Source organism: Oncorhynchus clarkii, chromosome 33, assembly GCF_045791955.1.
Source record: "Oncorhynchus clarkii lewisi isolate Uvic-CL-2024 chromosome 33, UVic_Ocla_1.0, whole genome shotgun sequence".
NCBI lineage: Eukaryota > Metazoa > Chordata > Actinopteri > Salmoniformes > Salmonidae > Oncorhynchus > Oncorhynchus clarkii.
The window spans coordinates 37,800,335-37,817,685 of record NC_092179.1 but is presented as its reverse complement, the minus strand read 5'-3'; the positions used below and the strand labels follow the sequence as shown (position 1 = coordinate 37,817,685).

The window sequence follows — 17,351 nt, the reverse complement described above, 5'->3', positions numbered from 1 at the left end:
CTCTCTCTAGTGATTGGTCTGGTGTGAGGTGTATTCTACTATATGAAGTATCTAATCTAACCTTCTCTCTCTCTAGTGATTGGTCTGGTGTGGGGTGTATTCTACTATATGAAGTATCTAATCTAACCTCTCTCTCTCTCTTTCTCTCTCTCTCTCTCTAGTGATTGGTCTGGTGTGAGGTGTATTCTACTATATGAAGTATCTAATCTAACCTTCTCTCTCTCTCTAGTGATTGGTCTGGTGTGGGCTGTATTCTACTACATGAAGTATCTAATCTAACCTCTCTCTCTCTCTAGTGATTGGTCTGGTGTGGGCTGTATTCTACTATATGAAGTATCTAATCTAACCTTCTCTCTCTAGTGATTGGTCTGGTGTGAGGTGTATTCTACTATATGAAGTATCTAATCTAACCTCTCTCTCTCTCTCTAGTGATTGGTCTGGTGTGAGGTGTATTCTACTATATGAAGTATCTAATCTAATCTTCTCTCTCTAGTGATTGGTCTGGTGTGGGCTGTATTCTACTATATGAAGTATCTAATCTAACCTCCTCTCTCTCTCTCTCTAGTGATTGGTCTGGTGTGGGCTGTATTCTACTACATGAAGTATCGTTGGAGGAGAGAGGAAGATGAGACCAGGCAGATGTATGACATGGTGGAGAGAATCATAGGTGTTCTGAGGATCCACAACGCATCGTGTCAGGAGAACAATGACCTCCAGCCCTACCTGCCCATCCCTCACGTCAGAGATTCCCTGGTTCAGCCCCAGGACAGGTCAGTACTAACCTCCTACCTGCCTATCCCTCACGTCAGAGACTCCCTGGTCCATCCCCAGGACAGGTCAGTACGAACCTCCTACCTGCCTATCCCTCACGTCAGAGACTCCCTGGTCCAACCCCAGGACAGGTGAGTACTAACCTACCTGCCCATCCCTCACGTCAGAGACTCCCTGGTCCAACCCCAGGACAGGTGAGTACTAACCTACCTGCCCATCCCTCACGTCAGAGACTCCCTGGTCCAACCCCAGGACAGGTCAATACTAACCTCCTACCTGCCCATTCCTCACGTCAGAGACTCCCTGGTTCAACCCCAGGACAGGTCAGTACTAACCTACCTGCCCATCCCTCACGTCAGAGACTCCCTGGTCCAACCCCAGGACAGGTCAATACTAACCTCCTACCTGCCCATTCCTCACGTCAGAGACTCCCTGGTTCAGCCCCAGGACAGGTCAGTACTAACCTCCTACCTGCCCATCCCTCACGTCAGAGATTCCCTGGTCCAACCCCAGGACAGGTGAGTACTAACCTCCTACCTGCCCATCCCTCACGTCAGAGACTCCCTGGTCCAACCCCAGGGACAGGTCAGTACTAACCTCCTACCTGCCCATCCCTCACGTCAGAGACTTCCTGGTCCAACCCCAGGACAGGTGAGTACTAACCTACCTGCCCATCCCTCACGTTAGAGACTTCCTGGTCCAGCCCCAGGACAGGTGAGTACTAACCTCCTACCTGCCCATCCCTCACGTCAGAGACTCCCTGGTCCAACCCCAGGACAGGTCAGTACTAACCTCCTACCTGCCCATCCCTCACGTTAGAGACTTCCTGGTCCAGCCCCAGGACAGGTCAGTACTAACCTCCTACCTGCCTATCCCTCACGTCAGAGACTCCCTGGTCCAACCCCAGGACAGGTCAGTACTAACCTCCTACCTGCCCATCCCTCACGTCAGAGACTTCCTGGTCCAACCCCAGGACAGGTGAGTACTAACCTACCTGCCCATCCCTCACGTTAGAGACTTCCTGGTCCAGCCCCAGGACAGGTGAGTACTAACCTCCTACCTGCCCATCCCTCACGTCAGAGACTCCCTGGTCCAACCCCAGGACAGGTCAGTACTAACCTCCTACCTGCCCATCCCTCACGTCAGAGACTCCCTGGTCCAACCCCAGGTCAGTTCCAGCACTAGGGCCATATAAAATCTGCGTTGTGGAGAAGTTGGAATCCAGACATTAAAATTGAATTCAACAATATTCAACAATCTATTGAACTTTAGTAGGGAATCAACTAAATGTATGTAACTCAGTAGGGAATCAACTAAATGTATCGTTCTCAGTAGGGAATCAACTAAATGTATTGATCTCAGTAGGGAATCAACTAAATGTATTGATCTCAGTAGGGAATCAACTAAATGTATTGATCTCAGTAGGGAATCAACTAAATGTATCGTTCTCAGTAGGGAATCAACTAAATGTATCGATCTCAGTAGGGAATCAACCTGACCTTATTAGGGAATCAACTAAATGTATCGATCTCAGTAGAAAATGCATACATTTGCCCAAGTTCACCATAAGACGTGAACAAAATGCGTCAATGAGTACGTTTATGTGCACACTAATAATTCGATATTAAACTAGATTTTTACGGCAGTAGACCGAGTGTGGCAACAGTGATGTAAACACCGAACTCTGCTCATAGTAATCGGCGTAGGATAAGTTTTGATCTTATCTGTAAGCCTACACCGATTTTGAACAAAAAAAAAATTACCTACCGGTTTTCTGAGCAATCTTTCAAATGATTTGGGACATTTTAATCTGCTTTCCAGCGGTGAATTTGATCTGTGTCAGCAGCGTTTACGACGACAAGCCTCGCTCTTATGAGCGGAGTGGAGTGAGTTAAGGAACGACTGAACGTGTGCATCTCAGAAGTGGGTTTCACAGACCGACTTTGTATGTCCGAAGTACGATCGTCTTCCCCCGAAAAATAACACGGTCGCTGCGGTAGAACGGCAATTCTGATTGGTTTCCACGTTTATTTTTTAAGTTCCCATCAAGGAAGCCTGATGTTCAGATGTGTCCATGGAAACGGGATTATTAGGGAAATCGTCCTTCTCGCAAAGCATGTAAAACGTTTCACACTATTATATTAACCTGACTATGCACAATAATTATATTGTGTGCGTGTAACCGTGATTTTATTATTATTATATTTTTTGTATTTTGAGGCAACGGCACAGGAATGCCCCTGTCTGTGTGCGCGTTTGTCTACCACTAAGTGTAGCTGCTAGCGACGATGCTGACAACAGTCTTCTGGTAGATGGAAAGGCTTTCACAAACAAAACCTTCTCAATTAAATGTGAACTACAAAGTGGAACTCTTACCTTCCTGGCAGAATTATATCAGCATTTATTAGCATCAGTCCGGTGGCCATTTTGTTTTTGCAAACTCTGCCATCACATGAGCTCTACAGAAACATCGCTGACCAAACGATGTTCTCTGGCTGGTTCACAGGTGAGTTAAAGGGTAACTACGCCAAAATAATCTACCTTTCTCAGACTTCAAAAATGGACTCCTGATATGATTTTTAAGCACTGTTTTGGACTTAACATCCAATATTGTTGTTTTTCTATAAATAAAAAGTGTGATCTTAGACCACTGGGGAAAAACTGGAAAAACTAAACGGAGCAAATGGAATTTGGGGGAAAAAAAATAAAAAATGGAATCAGGCAAAAAAGTTTCCAGATTTTGTGTCTATTAGCTAAGTGGTTACAGGAATGGACATGGCTTCTTGAAGCCTCTAAACTGTATGGACCTCATGGGCTTTATTAAGAAGCTGTGGTCATTTAAACTGTATGGACCTCATGGGCTTTATTAAGAAGCTGTGGTCATTTAAACAAATTCAGACTTTTAAAAATGTTTTAATTTATTTTTTTTAACCTTTATTTAACTAGGCAAGTCAGTTAAGAACAAATTCTTATTTTCAATGACAGCCTAGGAACAGTGGGTTAACTGCCTGTTCAGGGGCAGAACGACAGATTTGTACCTTGTCAGCTCGGGGGTTTGATCCTGCAACCTTTCGGTTACGAGTCCAACGCTCTAAACACCAACGCTCTAACCACTAACGCTCTAACCACCAACGCTCTAACCACCAACGCTCTAACCACTAGGCTACCCTGCCGCCACGGCTTCTTAAACTAAACTACTTTGTTGTGTTTAGGGCAGATTCTGTTGTTTAGTCCCCCGAGGAGCAACGTTTCAGGGAAAAAAATCACATCTTGTTCAGTTTAACTGGGTTTTCCTATCATGTCAGAGAGACCAGCTATGTTTGTTTCCATTCTACCATTTAGAGACAAGCTATGTTTGTTCTACCATTTAGAGACCAGCTATGTTAGTTTCCATTCTACCATTTAGAGACAAACTAGTCATAATGACTGTTCATTTCTATTCTACCATTCCAGAAAGAAGCTGAAGAAGGTCTGGGACCGGGCTGTGACCTTCCTCTCAGCCAATGAGAGCCGTATCAGGACAGAGTCTCAGCGGATTGGCGGAGCCGACTTCCTGGTGTGGAGGTGGCTCCAGCCCTCTCTGAGCTGCGACCAGATCTCACTCGTCCCCTCCAAAGTCTGGCAGGGCAAAGGTAACTAACCCGTCCCCCCATTCCTAGTGTGCTCCCAAATGGCACCCTGTTCCCTACGTAGGGCACTACCAACTCCCTATTAATACCCAGGGTTATAAAATGTGATGTTCGATGAGCAGGTGTCCACGTACTTTTTTGGTCGTGTAGTTTTATGTCAGAAATAAGAAAATGTTTCTTCCCTGCTGTTATACTGTCCATCTAGCGTCTCTTGTCCGTCTCTTGTCCATCTAACACATTTCCTGTCTTTTTCTCTATGGAACGTCTCTTTCCTGTCTGTCTCTCTTCTCTCAGCGTTCCCTCTGGACAGGAGGAACTCTCCTCCCAACAGTTTAACGCCGTGTCTGAAGATCAGAAACATGTTTGATCCAGTCATGTGAGTACCAGAGGGTGTTACTAAGTCAATGTGTTCACCATCAGTCTTTAAGGTTCTGTCGGGGTTCGGGATGAGCAAGGACTTGTCAGGGGACTAAAAACGCTCTCTTTGCATGTCGGTATCGGCAGACTCTCTCTTAGATGTGGACGTTGGCAGACTCTCTCTTAGATGTGGACGTTGGCAGACTCTCTTAGATGTGGACGTCGGCAGACTCTCTCTTAGATGTGGACGTTGGCAGACTCTCTCTTAGATGTGGACGTCGGCAGACTCTCTCTTAGATGTTGACGTTGGCAGACTCTCTCTTAGATGTTGACGTTGGCAGACTCTCTTAGATGTGGACGTTGGCAGACTCTCTCTTAGATGTGGACGTTGGCAGACTCTCTCTTAGATGTGGACGTTGGCAGACTCTCTCTTAGATGTGGACGTTGGCAGACTCTCTCTTAGATGTGGACGTCGGCAGACTCTCTCTTAGATGTGGACGTTGGCAGACTCTCTCTTAGACCTAGACGTTGACGTTGGCAGACTCTCTTAGATGTGGACGTCGGCAGACTCTCTCTTAGATGTGGACGTTGGCAGACTCTCTCTTAGATGTGGACGTTGGCAGACTCTCTCTTAGACCTAGACGTTGACGTTGGCAGACTCTCTTAGATGTGGACGTCGGCAGACTCTCTCTTAGATGTGGACGTTGGCAGACTCTTAGATGTGGACGTTGGCAGACTCTCTCTTAGATGTGGACGTCGGCAGACTCTCTCTTAGATGTGGACGTTGGCAGACTCTCTCTTAGACCTGGACGTGGACGTTGGCAGACTCTCTTAGATGTGGACGTCGGCAGACTCTCTTAGATGTGGACGTCGGCAGACTCTCTTAGATGTGGACGTCGGCAGACTCTCTCTTAGACGTTGACGTCGGCAGACTCTCTCTTAGATGTTGACGTTGGCAGACTCTCTTAGATGTGGACGTCGGCAGACTCTCTTAGATGTGGACGTCGGCAGACTCTTAGATGTGGACGTTGACAGACTCTCTCTTAGATGTGGACGTTGGCAGACTCTCTCTTAGACCTAGACGTTGACGTTGGCAGACTCTCTTAGATGTGGACGTCGGCAGACTCTCTTAGATGTGGACGTCGGCAGACTCTCTTAGATGTGGACGTCGGCAGACTCTCTCTTAGATGTGGACGTCGGCAGACTCCCTCAGATATATATTGTATCAAGTGTTTTCCCATATGTGCCACATGTACTGTCCTATCCTACCTGTGTGTTGTTGACTACCAGGTTAGAGGTGGGTTCGGACTTCTAGATGACATCTGACCCCTTTACGTGTGTGTGTAACAGGGAGGTTGGTGAAAACTGGCATCTGGCCATCCACGAGGCCATCTTGGAGAAGTGTTGTGACAACGACGGTATCGTCCACATCGCTGTCGACAAGAACTCCAGAGAGGTGAGTGTCTGTCACAGCTGTTATATCAACCAATGGCTGTGTTCGACAAGAACTCCAGAGAGGTGTCTGTCTGTCACAGCTGTTATATCAACCAATGGCTGTGTTCGACAAGAACTCCAGAGAGGTGAGTGTCTGTCACAGCTGTTATATCAACCAATGGCTGTGTTCGACAAGAACTCCAGAGAGGTGTCTGTCTGTCACAGCTGTTATATCAATCAATGGCTGTGTTCCAAGTGGTTCCCTATTCTTTTACCAAATAGGTGCTATCTTCTGTATACCAACCCCTACCTGATCACAATACAACTGATTGGCTCAAACGCACTAAGAGAACAAGGCACACCTGTTAATTGAAATGCATTCCAGGTGACTGCCTCATAAAACTGGTTGAGAGAATGCCACGAGTGTGCAAAGCTGTCAGTTATCAAGGCAAAGGGTGCCTTACTTGAAGAATTTCAAATTTAACGTTTTTGATTTAACACATTAACAGCCATATGGTTATATATCCACTGACCAGGTGGAACCAACAGCCATCTGGTTATATATCCACTGACCAGGTGGAACCAACAGCCATCTGGTTATATATCCAGGTGGAACCAACAGCCATGTGGTTATATATCCACTGACCAGGTGGAACCAGCAGCCATCTGGTTATATATCCAGGTGGAACCAACAGCCATGTGGTTATATATCCACTGACCAGGTGGAACCAACAGCCATCTGGTTATATATCCACTGAACAGGTGGAACCAACAGCCATCTGGTTATATATCCACTGACCAGGTGGAACCAACAGCCATGTGGTTATATATCACTGACCAGGTGGAACCAACAGCCATCTGGTTATATATCCACTGACCAGGTGGAACCAACAGCCATCTGGTTATATATCCACTGACCAGGTGGAACCAACAGCCATCTGGTTATATATCCACTGACCAGGTGGAACCAACAGCCATCTGGTTATATATCCACTGACCAGGTGGAACCAACAGCCATCTGGTTATATATCCACTGACCAGGTAGAACCAACAGCCTTCTGGTTATATATCCACTGACCAGGTGGAACACATGGTTATATATCCACTGACCAGGTAGAACCAACAGCCATCTGGTTATATATCCACTGACCAGGTGGAACCAACAGCCATCTGGTTATATATCCACTGACCAGGTGGAACCAACAGCCATCTGGTTATATATCCACTGACCAGGTGGAACCAACAGCCATGTGGTTATATATCCACTGACCAGGTGGAACCAACAGCCATCTGGTTATATATCCACTGACCAGGTGGAACCAACAGCCTTCTGGTTATATATCCACTGACCAGGTGGAACACATGGTTATATATCCACTGACCAGGTAGAACCAACAGCCATCTGGTTATATATCCACTGACCAGGTGGAACCAACAGCCATCTGGTTATATATCCACTGACCAGGTGGAACCAACAGCCTTCTGGTTATATATCCACTGACCAGGTGGAACACATGGTTATATATCCACTGACCAGGTAGAACCAACAGCCATCTGGTTATATATCCACTGACCAGGAAGAACCAACAGCCATCTGGTTATATATCCACTGACCAGGTGGAACCAACAGCCATCTGGTTATATATCCACTGACTAGGTGGAACCAACAGCCATCTGGTTATATATCCACTGACCAGGTAGAACCAACAGCCATCTGGTTATATATCCACTGACCAGGTGGAACCAACAGCCACGTGGTTATATATCCAGTGACCAGGTGGAACCAACAGCCATATATCCACTGACCAGGTGGAACCAACAGCCACGTGGTTATATATCCAGTGACCAGGTGGAACCAACAGCCATATATCCACTGACCAGGTGGAACCAACAGCCATCTGGTTATATATCCACTGACTAGGTGGAACCAACAGCCATCTGGTTATATATCCACTGACCAGGTGGAACCAACAGCCATCTGGTTATATATCCACTGACCAGGTAGAACCAACAGCCATCTGGTTATATATCCACTGACCAGGTGGAACCAACAGCCACGTGGTTATATATCCAGTGTCCAGGTGGAACCAACAGCCATATATCCACTGACCAGGTGGAACCAACAGCCACGTGGTTATATATCCAGTGACCAGGTGGAACCAACAGCCATATATCCACTGACCAGGTGGAACCAACAGCCACGTGGTTATATATCCAGTGACCATGTAGAACCAACAGCCACGTGGTTATATATCCAGTGACCATGTAGAACCAACAGCCACGTGGTTATATATCCAGTGACCATGTAGAACCAACAGCCATCTGGTAATATATCCACTGACCAGGTAGAACCAACAGCCTTCTGGTTATATATCCAGGTAGAACCAACAGCCATGTGGTTATATATCCACTGACCAGGTGGAACCAACAGCCACACGGTTATATATCCAGTGATCAGGTGGAACCAACAGCCATATGGTTATATATCCACTGACCAGGTAGAACCAACAGCCATCTGGTTATATATCCACTGACCAGGTAGAACCAACAGCCATGTGGTTATATATCCACTGACCAGGTGGAACCAACAGCCATCTGGTTATATATCCACTGACCAGGTGGAACCAACAGCCTTCTGGTTATATATCCACTGACCAGGTGGAACACATGGTTATATATCCACTGACCAGGTAGAACCAACAGCCATCTGGTTATATATCCACTGACCAGGAAGAACCAACAGCCATCTGGTTATATATCCACTGACCAGGTGGAACCAACAGCCATCTGGTTATATATCCACTGACTAGGTGGAACCAACAGCCATCTGGTTATATATCCACTGACCAGGTAGAACCAACAGCCATCTGGTTATATATCCACTGACCAGGTGGAACCAACAGCCACGTGGTTATATATCCAGTGACCAGGTGGAACCAACAGCCATATATCCACTGACCAGGTGGAACCAACAGCCACGTGGTTATATATCCAGTGACCAGGTGGAACCAACAGCCATATATCCACTGACCAGGTGGAACCAACAGCCATCTGGTTATATATCCACTGACTAGCTGGAACCAACAGCCATCTGGTTATATATCCACTGACCAGGTAGAACCAACAGCCATCTGGTTATATATCCACTGACCAGGTGGAACCAACAGCCACGTGGTTATATATCCAGTGACCAGGTGGAACCAACAGCCATATATCCACTGACCAGGTGGAACCAACAGCCACGTGGTTATATATCCAGTGACCAGGTGGAACCAACAGCCATATATCCACTGACCAGGTGGAACCAACAGCCACGTGGTTATATATCCAGTGACCATGTAGAACCAACAGCCACGTGGTTATATATCCAGTGACCATGTAGAACCAACAGCCACGTGGTTATATATCCAGTGACCATGTAGAACCAACAGCCATCTGGTAATATATCCACTGACCAGGTAGAACCAACAGCCTTCTGGTTATATATCCAGGTAGAACCAACAGCCATGTGGTTATATATCCACTGACCAGGTGGAACCAACAGCCACACGGTTATATATCCAGTGATCAGGTGGAACCAACAGCCATATGGTTATATATCCACTGACCAGGTAGAACCAACAGCCATCTGGTTATATATCCACTGACCAGGTAGAACCAACAGCCATGTGGTTATATATCCACTGACCAGGTGGAACCAACAGCCACACGGTTATATATCCAGTGACCAGGTAGAACCAACAGCCACGCGGTTATATATCCAGGTGGAACCAACAGCCATGTGGTTATATATCCAGTGACCAGGTAGAACCAACAGCCACGCGGTTATATATCCAGGTGGAACCAACAGCCATGTGGTTATATATCCAGTGACCAGGTGGAACCAACAGCCACGTGGTTAAATATTGCAGTGAGCCACCCGACAGACAGACTGACGTGGCTGTGTTTATAACCTGTGATAGAGGAGCTTGTTAACCTCTCTCTCCTCTCTCTCCAGGGCTGTGTCTATGTGAAGTGTCTGTCAGCAGAACACTCAGGGAAAGCCTTCAAGGCGCTACATGGCTCCTGGTTCGATGGTAAAATCACAACACACTAGTCTTTGTTTGTCCTTCGTTGTCCTTCCGTCCTCTAATGAACCTTGTTGTTGCCTGCTGGCTGACTTATTGTTGACCATTTTATCTCACCACCTGGGTCAAAGCCCAATAGCCCTTGTTTGCTAACTTTGAGCCAATAGCATTTTGTACTACTATTCATGTGGGGCTGTGATCATTGATACCGGATAAAATAGGAAGGATTTAATAGATTTAGTCACATGGTTGGTTTTCATTGTCTCTCGCTCTCTCCCTACCTACCGTCTCTCTCTCCCCCTATCCTCTCTCCCTACCTACCGTCTCTCTCTCCCTCCCTACCTACCGTCTCTCTCTCCAACTTTCCTCCCTACCTACCGTCTCTCTCCCTACCTACCTACTGCCCCCCCCCTCCCGTCCCCCTCCCTACCTACCGTCTCTCTCTCCCCCTTTCCTCCCTCCCTACCTACTGTCTCTCTCTCCCCCTTTCCTCCCTCCCTACCTACCGTCTCTCTCTCCCTCCGTACCTACCGTCTCTCTCTCCCTCCCGACCTACCGTTCCCCTCCATACCTACCTACTGCCCCCCCCTACCGTCTCTCTTCCTACCTACCGTCTCTCCCTCCCTACCTACCTACCGTCTCTCTCTCTCCCTCCCTACCTACCGTCTCTCTCCCCCCTATCCTCCCTCCCTACCTACCGTCTCTCTCTCCCTCCCTACCTACCGTCTCTCTCCCCCCTATCCTCCCTCCCTACCTACCGTCTCTCTCTCCCTCCCTACCTACCGTCTCTCTCTCCCTCCCTACCTACCGTCTCTCTCTCTCTCTCTCTACCTACTGCCCCCCCCCCTCCCTACCTACTGCCCCCCCCTCCCAGGTAAGCTGGTGACGGTGAAGTACCTGCGTCTGGACCGTTACCACCAGCGTTTCCCTCAGGCCCAGGGCTGTACCACCTCCCTGAAGCCCTCAAACACCTACATGAACACCATGTCCAGATTACGTCACCACACCAGCCCTGACAGCAGCTCTAACACGAACTCTCTAGGCTTCTCCTGAGGGGGGGGGGGGGGGCAGATTACCCCAGCCTCCCCTCTCCCTCAACCCCACAGATACCACCACACCGGCCCTGACGCTAACTCTCTAGGCTTCTCCTGGGGGGGTGGGGTGCAGATTACCCCAGCCTCCTCTCTCCCTCCCTCAACCCCACAGATACCACCACACCAGCCCTGACAGCAGCTCTAACACTGACTCTCTAGGCTTCTCCTGAGGGGGGGGGGGGGTAGATTACCCCAGCCTCCTCTCTCCCTCAACCCCACCACACCAGCCCTGACAGCCCCTTCTTACCCCTGTGTAACGGTCTCAACTCAACACAAGCCCCCCTTCCTTCAGGCTCCCCTTAACAAGCCTCTAATGGAGGTGATGGCAGCTTGGTGAACCGTCTGTCTCGACTCACAGGGCTGGGTTGAACCGTCTGTCTCAACTCACAGGGCTGGGTTGAACCGTCTGTCTCAACTCACAGGGCTGGGTTGAACCGTCTGTCTCAACTCACAGGGCTGGGTTGAACCGTCTGTCTCAACTCACAGGGCTGGGTTGAACCGTCTGTCTCAACTCACAGGGCTGGGTTGAACCGTCTGTCTCAACTCACAGGGCTGATTTGAACCGTCTGTCTCACAGGGCTGGGTTGAACCTTCTGTCTCAACTCACAGGGCTGGGTTGAACCGTCTGTCTCAACTCACAGGGCTGGGTTGAACCGTCTGTCTCAACTCACAGGGCTGGGTTGAACCATCTGTCTCAACTCACAGGGCTGGGTTGAACCGTCTCAACTCACAGGCTGGGTGAACCGTCTGTCTCGACTCACAGGGCTGGGTTGAACCGTCTGTCTCAACTCACAGGGCTGATTTGAACCGTCTGTCTCACAGGGCTGGGTTGAACCGTCTCAACTCACAGGCTGGGTGAACCGTCTGTCTCGACTCACAGGGCTGGGTGAACCGTCTGTCTCGACTCACAGGGCTGGGTTGAACCGTCTGTCTCAACTCACAGGGCTGGGTTGAACCGTCTCAACTCACAGGGCTGGGTTGAACCGTCTCAACTCACAGGGCTTTGTTTTCTCTTAAGTGGGACTTGACTGTTGGTTGTCCACAACCTGTCTGGACCACAGGAGTGGTGGGAGGCTTTAGACTGACAGTCCTGCTGTGTTTTTTGTTGTAAAGACCAATCAGAGTTTTGAAAACAAAACTTTGGAAGACCACTTGAACAACCAATGGGCTGAGAGATTGGAGACTAGGGGGGGGCGTGGTCTGAGCTGGAGATGTGTGACTAGGGGGGCGTGGTCTGAGCTGGAGATGTGTGATTCGCCGGTTCCCCGTCGACACTATTAAAACATTTTTTTTTTTTTGTATTACAAACTTTATGGATTTAAACAAGGAAACACAACTTCCATTTCGTTCTAATGGCATATTTAAAAATATATGAGAGAGAAACAACCCCCACTTCTTTCTCTTGTCTCCCCATCCTCTCCTCCCTCCATCCCCCTTTTTTTAACGAGACTGACCCCATGATTTTTCGAGGAGTTGAGTTGGGGGGGGCTATACGTTGAAATTGCTGCATGTGCAGGTTAAAGGTAGTCTATTTAAGCTTTTGAATTTATACCAATAATCTGGATGTTTATTTCCTGGAGAATGGAATCCCTTTTTTCCATTTTCTTTCCTTTAGTTTTTAGTCGAGCCGGCGGAGGAAAGGCAGGCGAATAAACACCTAGCCGACTGAAGGGTGGGAGTGGGGGCCGACTGAAGGGTGGGAGTGGGGGCCGACTGAAGGGTGGGAGTGGGGGCTTCGCTGTCGGCTGGAAATACATGTTGAATGGCTGGGCTGGTGGCGGTGGCGTCCTTTTGAATGATCTGTATTAATAAAGAAAAGAAAACATAAGCTCTCTTTTATTTTTCCCTTCTCTCTCTTCTCCTGCCTACTAGCTACAATACTCTTTTAACATACCGACTGCATCAGATTCTGTGTCCAAGAAGTGGAAGCGTTTGTGAGAGATTGGGAGGATAACTTGTTGCGAGACAGTGATTTTGGCAGGTGGTGTTGGTGCAACCCCCCCCCCCCCCAGGGCCTACGTCTTCGATTGAAAGGAGTTTAGAGAAGAGGGGGGGCTGATAACGTGGGCGATCAGTCAGTCGTCCATTTTGTATTTTTTGGCTTCTTTGGTTTTCTGTCTTAACTCTATATTGGCGGCCATTTTAAGTATATTTCCTCCCTCAAGCAGCCCTGGTCTAAAGTAGTGCACTACCCCAATGGGTCCCTGGTCTAAAGTAGTGCACTACCCCTATGGGCCCTGGTCTAAAGTAGTGCACTACCCCTATGAGCCCTGGTCTAAAGTAGTGCAATACCCTATGGGTCCCTGGTCTAAAGTAGTGCACTACCCATATGGGCCCTGGTCTAAAGTAGTGCACTACCCCTATGAGCCCTGGTCTAAAGTAGTGCACTACCCCTATGGGGCCCTGGTCTAAAGTAGTGCACTACAAAGTGATCAGGATGCCATGTCGGATGTGTGTACTACCCCTATGGGTCCTGTGTGTACTACCCCTATGGGTCCTGTGTGTACTACCCCTATGGGTCCTGTGTGTACTACCCCTATGGGTCCTGTGTGTACAGGAAGAGTTCAGCTGGTTTCATATGTGAAGCTCCAGATTCCCTTTATTGGTCGTTCATACAAACCTGTTTTATTACTACTGTTGTGAGAGAGAAATCATCTGTGTCCCCAAAATGGCACCTTATTCCCTATAAAGTGCACTAATCCTATAGGGCCCTGGTCTAAAGTAGTGCACTATATAGGGAATAGGGCTCTGGTCTATAGTAATGCACTATATAGGGAATAGGGCTCTGGTCTATAGTAATGCACTATATAGGGAATAGGGCTCTGGTCTAAAGTAGTGCACTATATAGGGAATAGGGCTCTGGTCTATAGTAGTTCACTATATAGGGAATAGGGCTCTGGTCTATAGTAGTGTACTATATAGGGAATAGGGCCCTGGTCTATAGTAGTGTACTATATAGGGAATAGGGCTCTGGTCTATAGTAGTGCACTATATGGGGAATATGGCTCTGGTCTAAAGTAGTGCACTATATAGGGAATAGGGCTCTGGTCTAAAGTAGTGCACTATATAGGGAATAGGGCTCTGGTCTATAGTAGTGTACTACATAAGGAATAGGGCTCTGGTCTATAGTAGTGTACTATATAGGGCTCTGGTCTATAGTAGTGTACTATATAGGGAATAGGGTTCTGGTCTAAAGTAGTGCACTACATAGGGAATAGGGTTCATTTTTTGGACGCGAACGAACACTTTTCTCCTGCCATGTTGAAAGTCATTTAGACTTGTTTTGTTTATCTGTGGTTCTTTAATTGTATCCAGCCGTTGTTGTTGATTTAAACGCAGACCTCATGTAATATCATTATTATAGTCGTGTCAGATATGATGCAGAGAGAGAACACGCAAAACCCGTTGTGTGTGTTGTTTTTTCAGATGCAACGCGGAAATAAAACCAGTGTTTTTAACGTTTGATGCAGAAATAAGCTGATTCACAATCATTTAAAACATTGTTTTTAGAGTACAAAGCTACACGTGGCCCGTGTTCCAAACGCCACCCTCTTTTCAACCCAAAGTAGTGTACTATTTAGGGGAATAGGGTGCCATTTTGTTTTGATATGCACCCCGCCCTGTTGTGTCTGAATGGAGACTGTAAAGTCCTGAATGATTTGCACGTGAGCTGGATTTTATTGTTGTCGTCAAACTATCAACACATTCATAATGCTTCAAGATCAAAGGAATCGCCACCATTAAGATTATTTGTATATTTTGTTGGGGGGGGGGGGGTGCAGGGGGGGGGGGCAGGGCGGGGGGGGGTGCAGGGGGGTGCAGTGTGAAGTTGAAAGTGGGGTTTGCTGTAAGTTGTACAAAATGATGCACATTTAAAAAAATAAAATTAAAAAATGTTTTAATGAACCTGGTGCAGTCCTGTCCCCCTGCAGCAGTTATTGACCTGGTTGTGCCTTAACTTTGTGCTTTAAAACAAACACCAACAAACAGCTGTCGCTGCATTACTGGAGAATGTCTTGGGGTTTACTATAGTGGTATAATCATTGTTTGAAGGGAACGTGAGGTCAGAAAGAAAGAGCTTTATTACAAATGTGTGTTTTCTTGGAAAGTTTTGTTCTTTTTTTTTTTCGTTCTGGACAACACCTAGAATGGGGTGTTTTCGTAGGTGTGTTTGTGTCCAACAATATGCTTTCCTGCCCCCCCCACCAGAGTGTCCAACAATATGCTTTCCTGCCCCCCCACCAGAGTGTGTCCAACAATATGCTTTCAGGTTGTTGTTTGGGTAGTCAAACATGGGTAGTTTTTTTAAATGTTTAGAGACTTTCTGCTTTACTCTCCTTCCCCTTTACAGAATGACCTTTCTACATTAAAACAGTTGTATTCCACTGCACAGAGCTGAATATGTACAAAATAAACAACGTTCAAAATGGAAGCCAGTTTGTTTTTTTTTTGCTGACTGTACTTTCCTGTGTGGTGCATCATGGGTAATGGTGATCTTTTAAAAAATATTTTTTTTGTAATAATTGTCACCAGCCTGATGGTGAATACCAGTGATGCACCCGAAGGTTGTTTTTCTTCCTGAGAAATAAAATGAGACTGTATAAAGTGAGTGGATGTACATGTTTGGTCTGTGTGTGCGGCTTACAAAAAAAACACACATTTTCCAGAAATCAGTTTTAAAAGGATTTTGGTGTGTTCTGCTTATTCCCTCTTAATTCCGGTTATCTTCCAACTGACATTTCTGGGGAATTTGGGTAAAGTTTCCAGAATTTTCTAAACCCATCTGTGTGGCACTTCTCTACGGTCCAAGGTGACGCTGCTTCAACTACCAGCTGCTCCCCTCCTTAAATGACGTTTCTTTATCTCGTTTATGTCAACATTGTACATTTTTATATTTGTAATATGTACTATTATTATTATTATTATTATTATATGCAGAACACGTTTCATTCCTAATGTATCGTTCACATTGACCTATCACAACCCCTCCCTCAAGTCACATGACGCTAAAGTTGTCCAATAATGTCCAGACATTTTAAAAGGTTCAGATGTTTTTAATGTAATTGGTCACTTAATTGTCTTGTAAAAAAATGTTTTAAAAAAATGGCTCTGATTAAAGATTATTTCCTTCTTCGTCACTGCTCTACATAATTAGACTTGTATGTTTTATAATCAGTTGTGCAGTGAAGACTGCTAATGGGGTGTGTGTGTGTGTGAAGTATTGTTCCACAGCTTTCTCTCTCTCTATATCTTCTCCTATATGGAGATGGAAGGTGTCCTCGCCTGTCCTCTACCTCATCCCAACCCCCCCCTCAGTGCAGAACCTGTCCAACAGCTGTGCCTGTGTCCACTATGCTTCCTGACCCACCAATTGAGGTGTCTGAGTCAATCTACCATAAGGGGGGGGGGGGGGGGGGGGGGGGGACTCTGACCAAAAATGTAACTCAAAACAGACCATGTAGATTTGAGTCTGGGCTCCTGTGACCCATTTTAAGAATTGTACTGTATAATAATGAAATGATGTGTAACACCACAAACCATAGGGGGTCCAGACCCACAGTCTGGGAACCACTGCTCTAAAGGGTGGAAACCATAGGGGGTCCAGACCCACAGTCTGGGAACCACTGCTCTAAAGAGTGGAAACCATAGGGGGGTCCAGACCCACAGTCTGGGAACCACTGCTCTAAAGGGTGGAAACCATAGGGGGTCCAGACCCACAGTCTGGTAACCACTGCTCTAAAGAATGGAAACCATAGGGGGTCCAGACCCACAGTCTGGGAACCACCGCTCTAAAGAGTGGAAACCATAGGGGGTCCAGACCCACAGTCTGGGAACCACTGCTCTAAAGAGTGGAAGCCATAGGGGGTCCAGACCCACAGTCTGGGAACCACTGCTCTAAAGAGTGGAAACCATAGGGGGTCCAGACCCACAGTCTGGGAACCACCGCTCTAAAGAGTGGAAACCATAGGGGGTCCAGACCCACAGTCTGGGAACCACTG

General features: G+C 47.1%; 1 protein-coding gene across 1 annotated transcript in view; it reads left to right on the top strand.

Annotated features, from left to right (window-relative positions):
* Positions 1-11,317, top strand: part of LOC139393115 (LEM domain containing 3) — a 30,303-nt gene extending 18,986 nt beyond the window's left edge. The window contains exons 6-11 of the mRNA XM_071141476.1: positions 566-770; positions 4,225-4,403; positions 4,695-4,776; positions 6,108-6,213; positions 10,189-10,267; positions 11,133-11,317. Coding sequence (XP_070997577.1) covers positions 566-770; positions 4,225-4,403; positions 4,695-4,776; positions 6,108-6,213; positions 10,189-10,267; positions 11,133-11,311 — 830 coding nt within the window. The 3' untranslated portion in view covers positions 11,312-11,317. The remainder of the gene's footprint in view (positions 1-565; positions 771-4,224; positions 4,404-4,694; positions 4,777-6,107; positions 6,214-10,188; positions 10,268-11,132) is intronic.
* Positions 11,318-17,351: the final 6,034 nt, after the last annotated feature.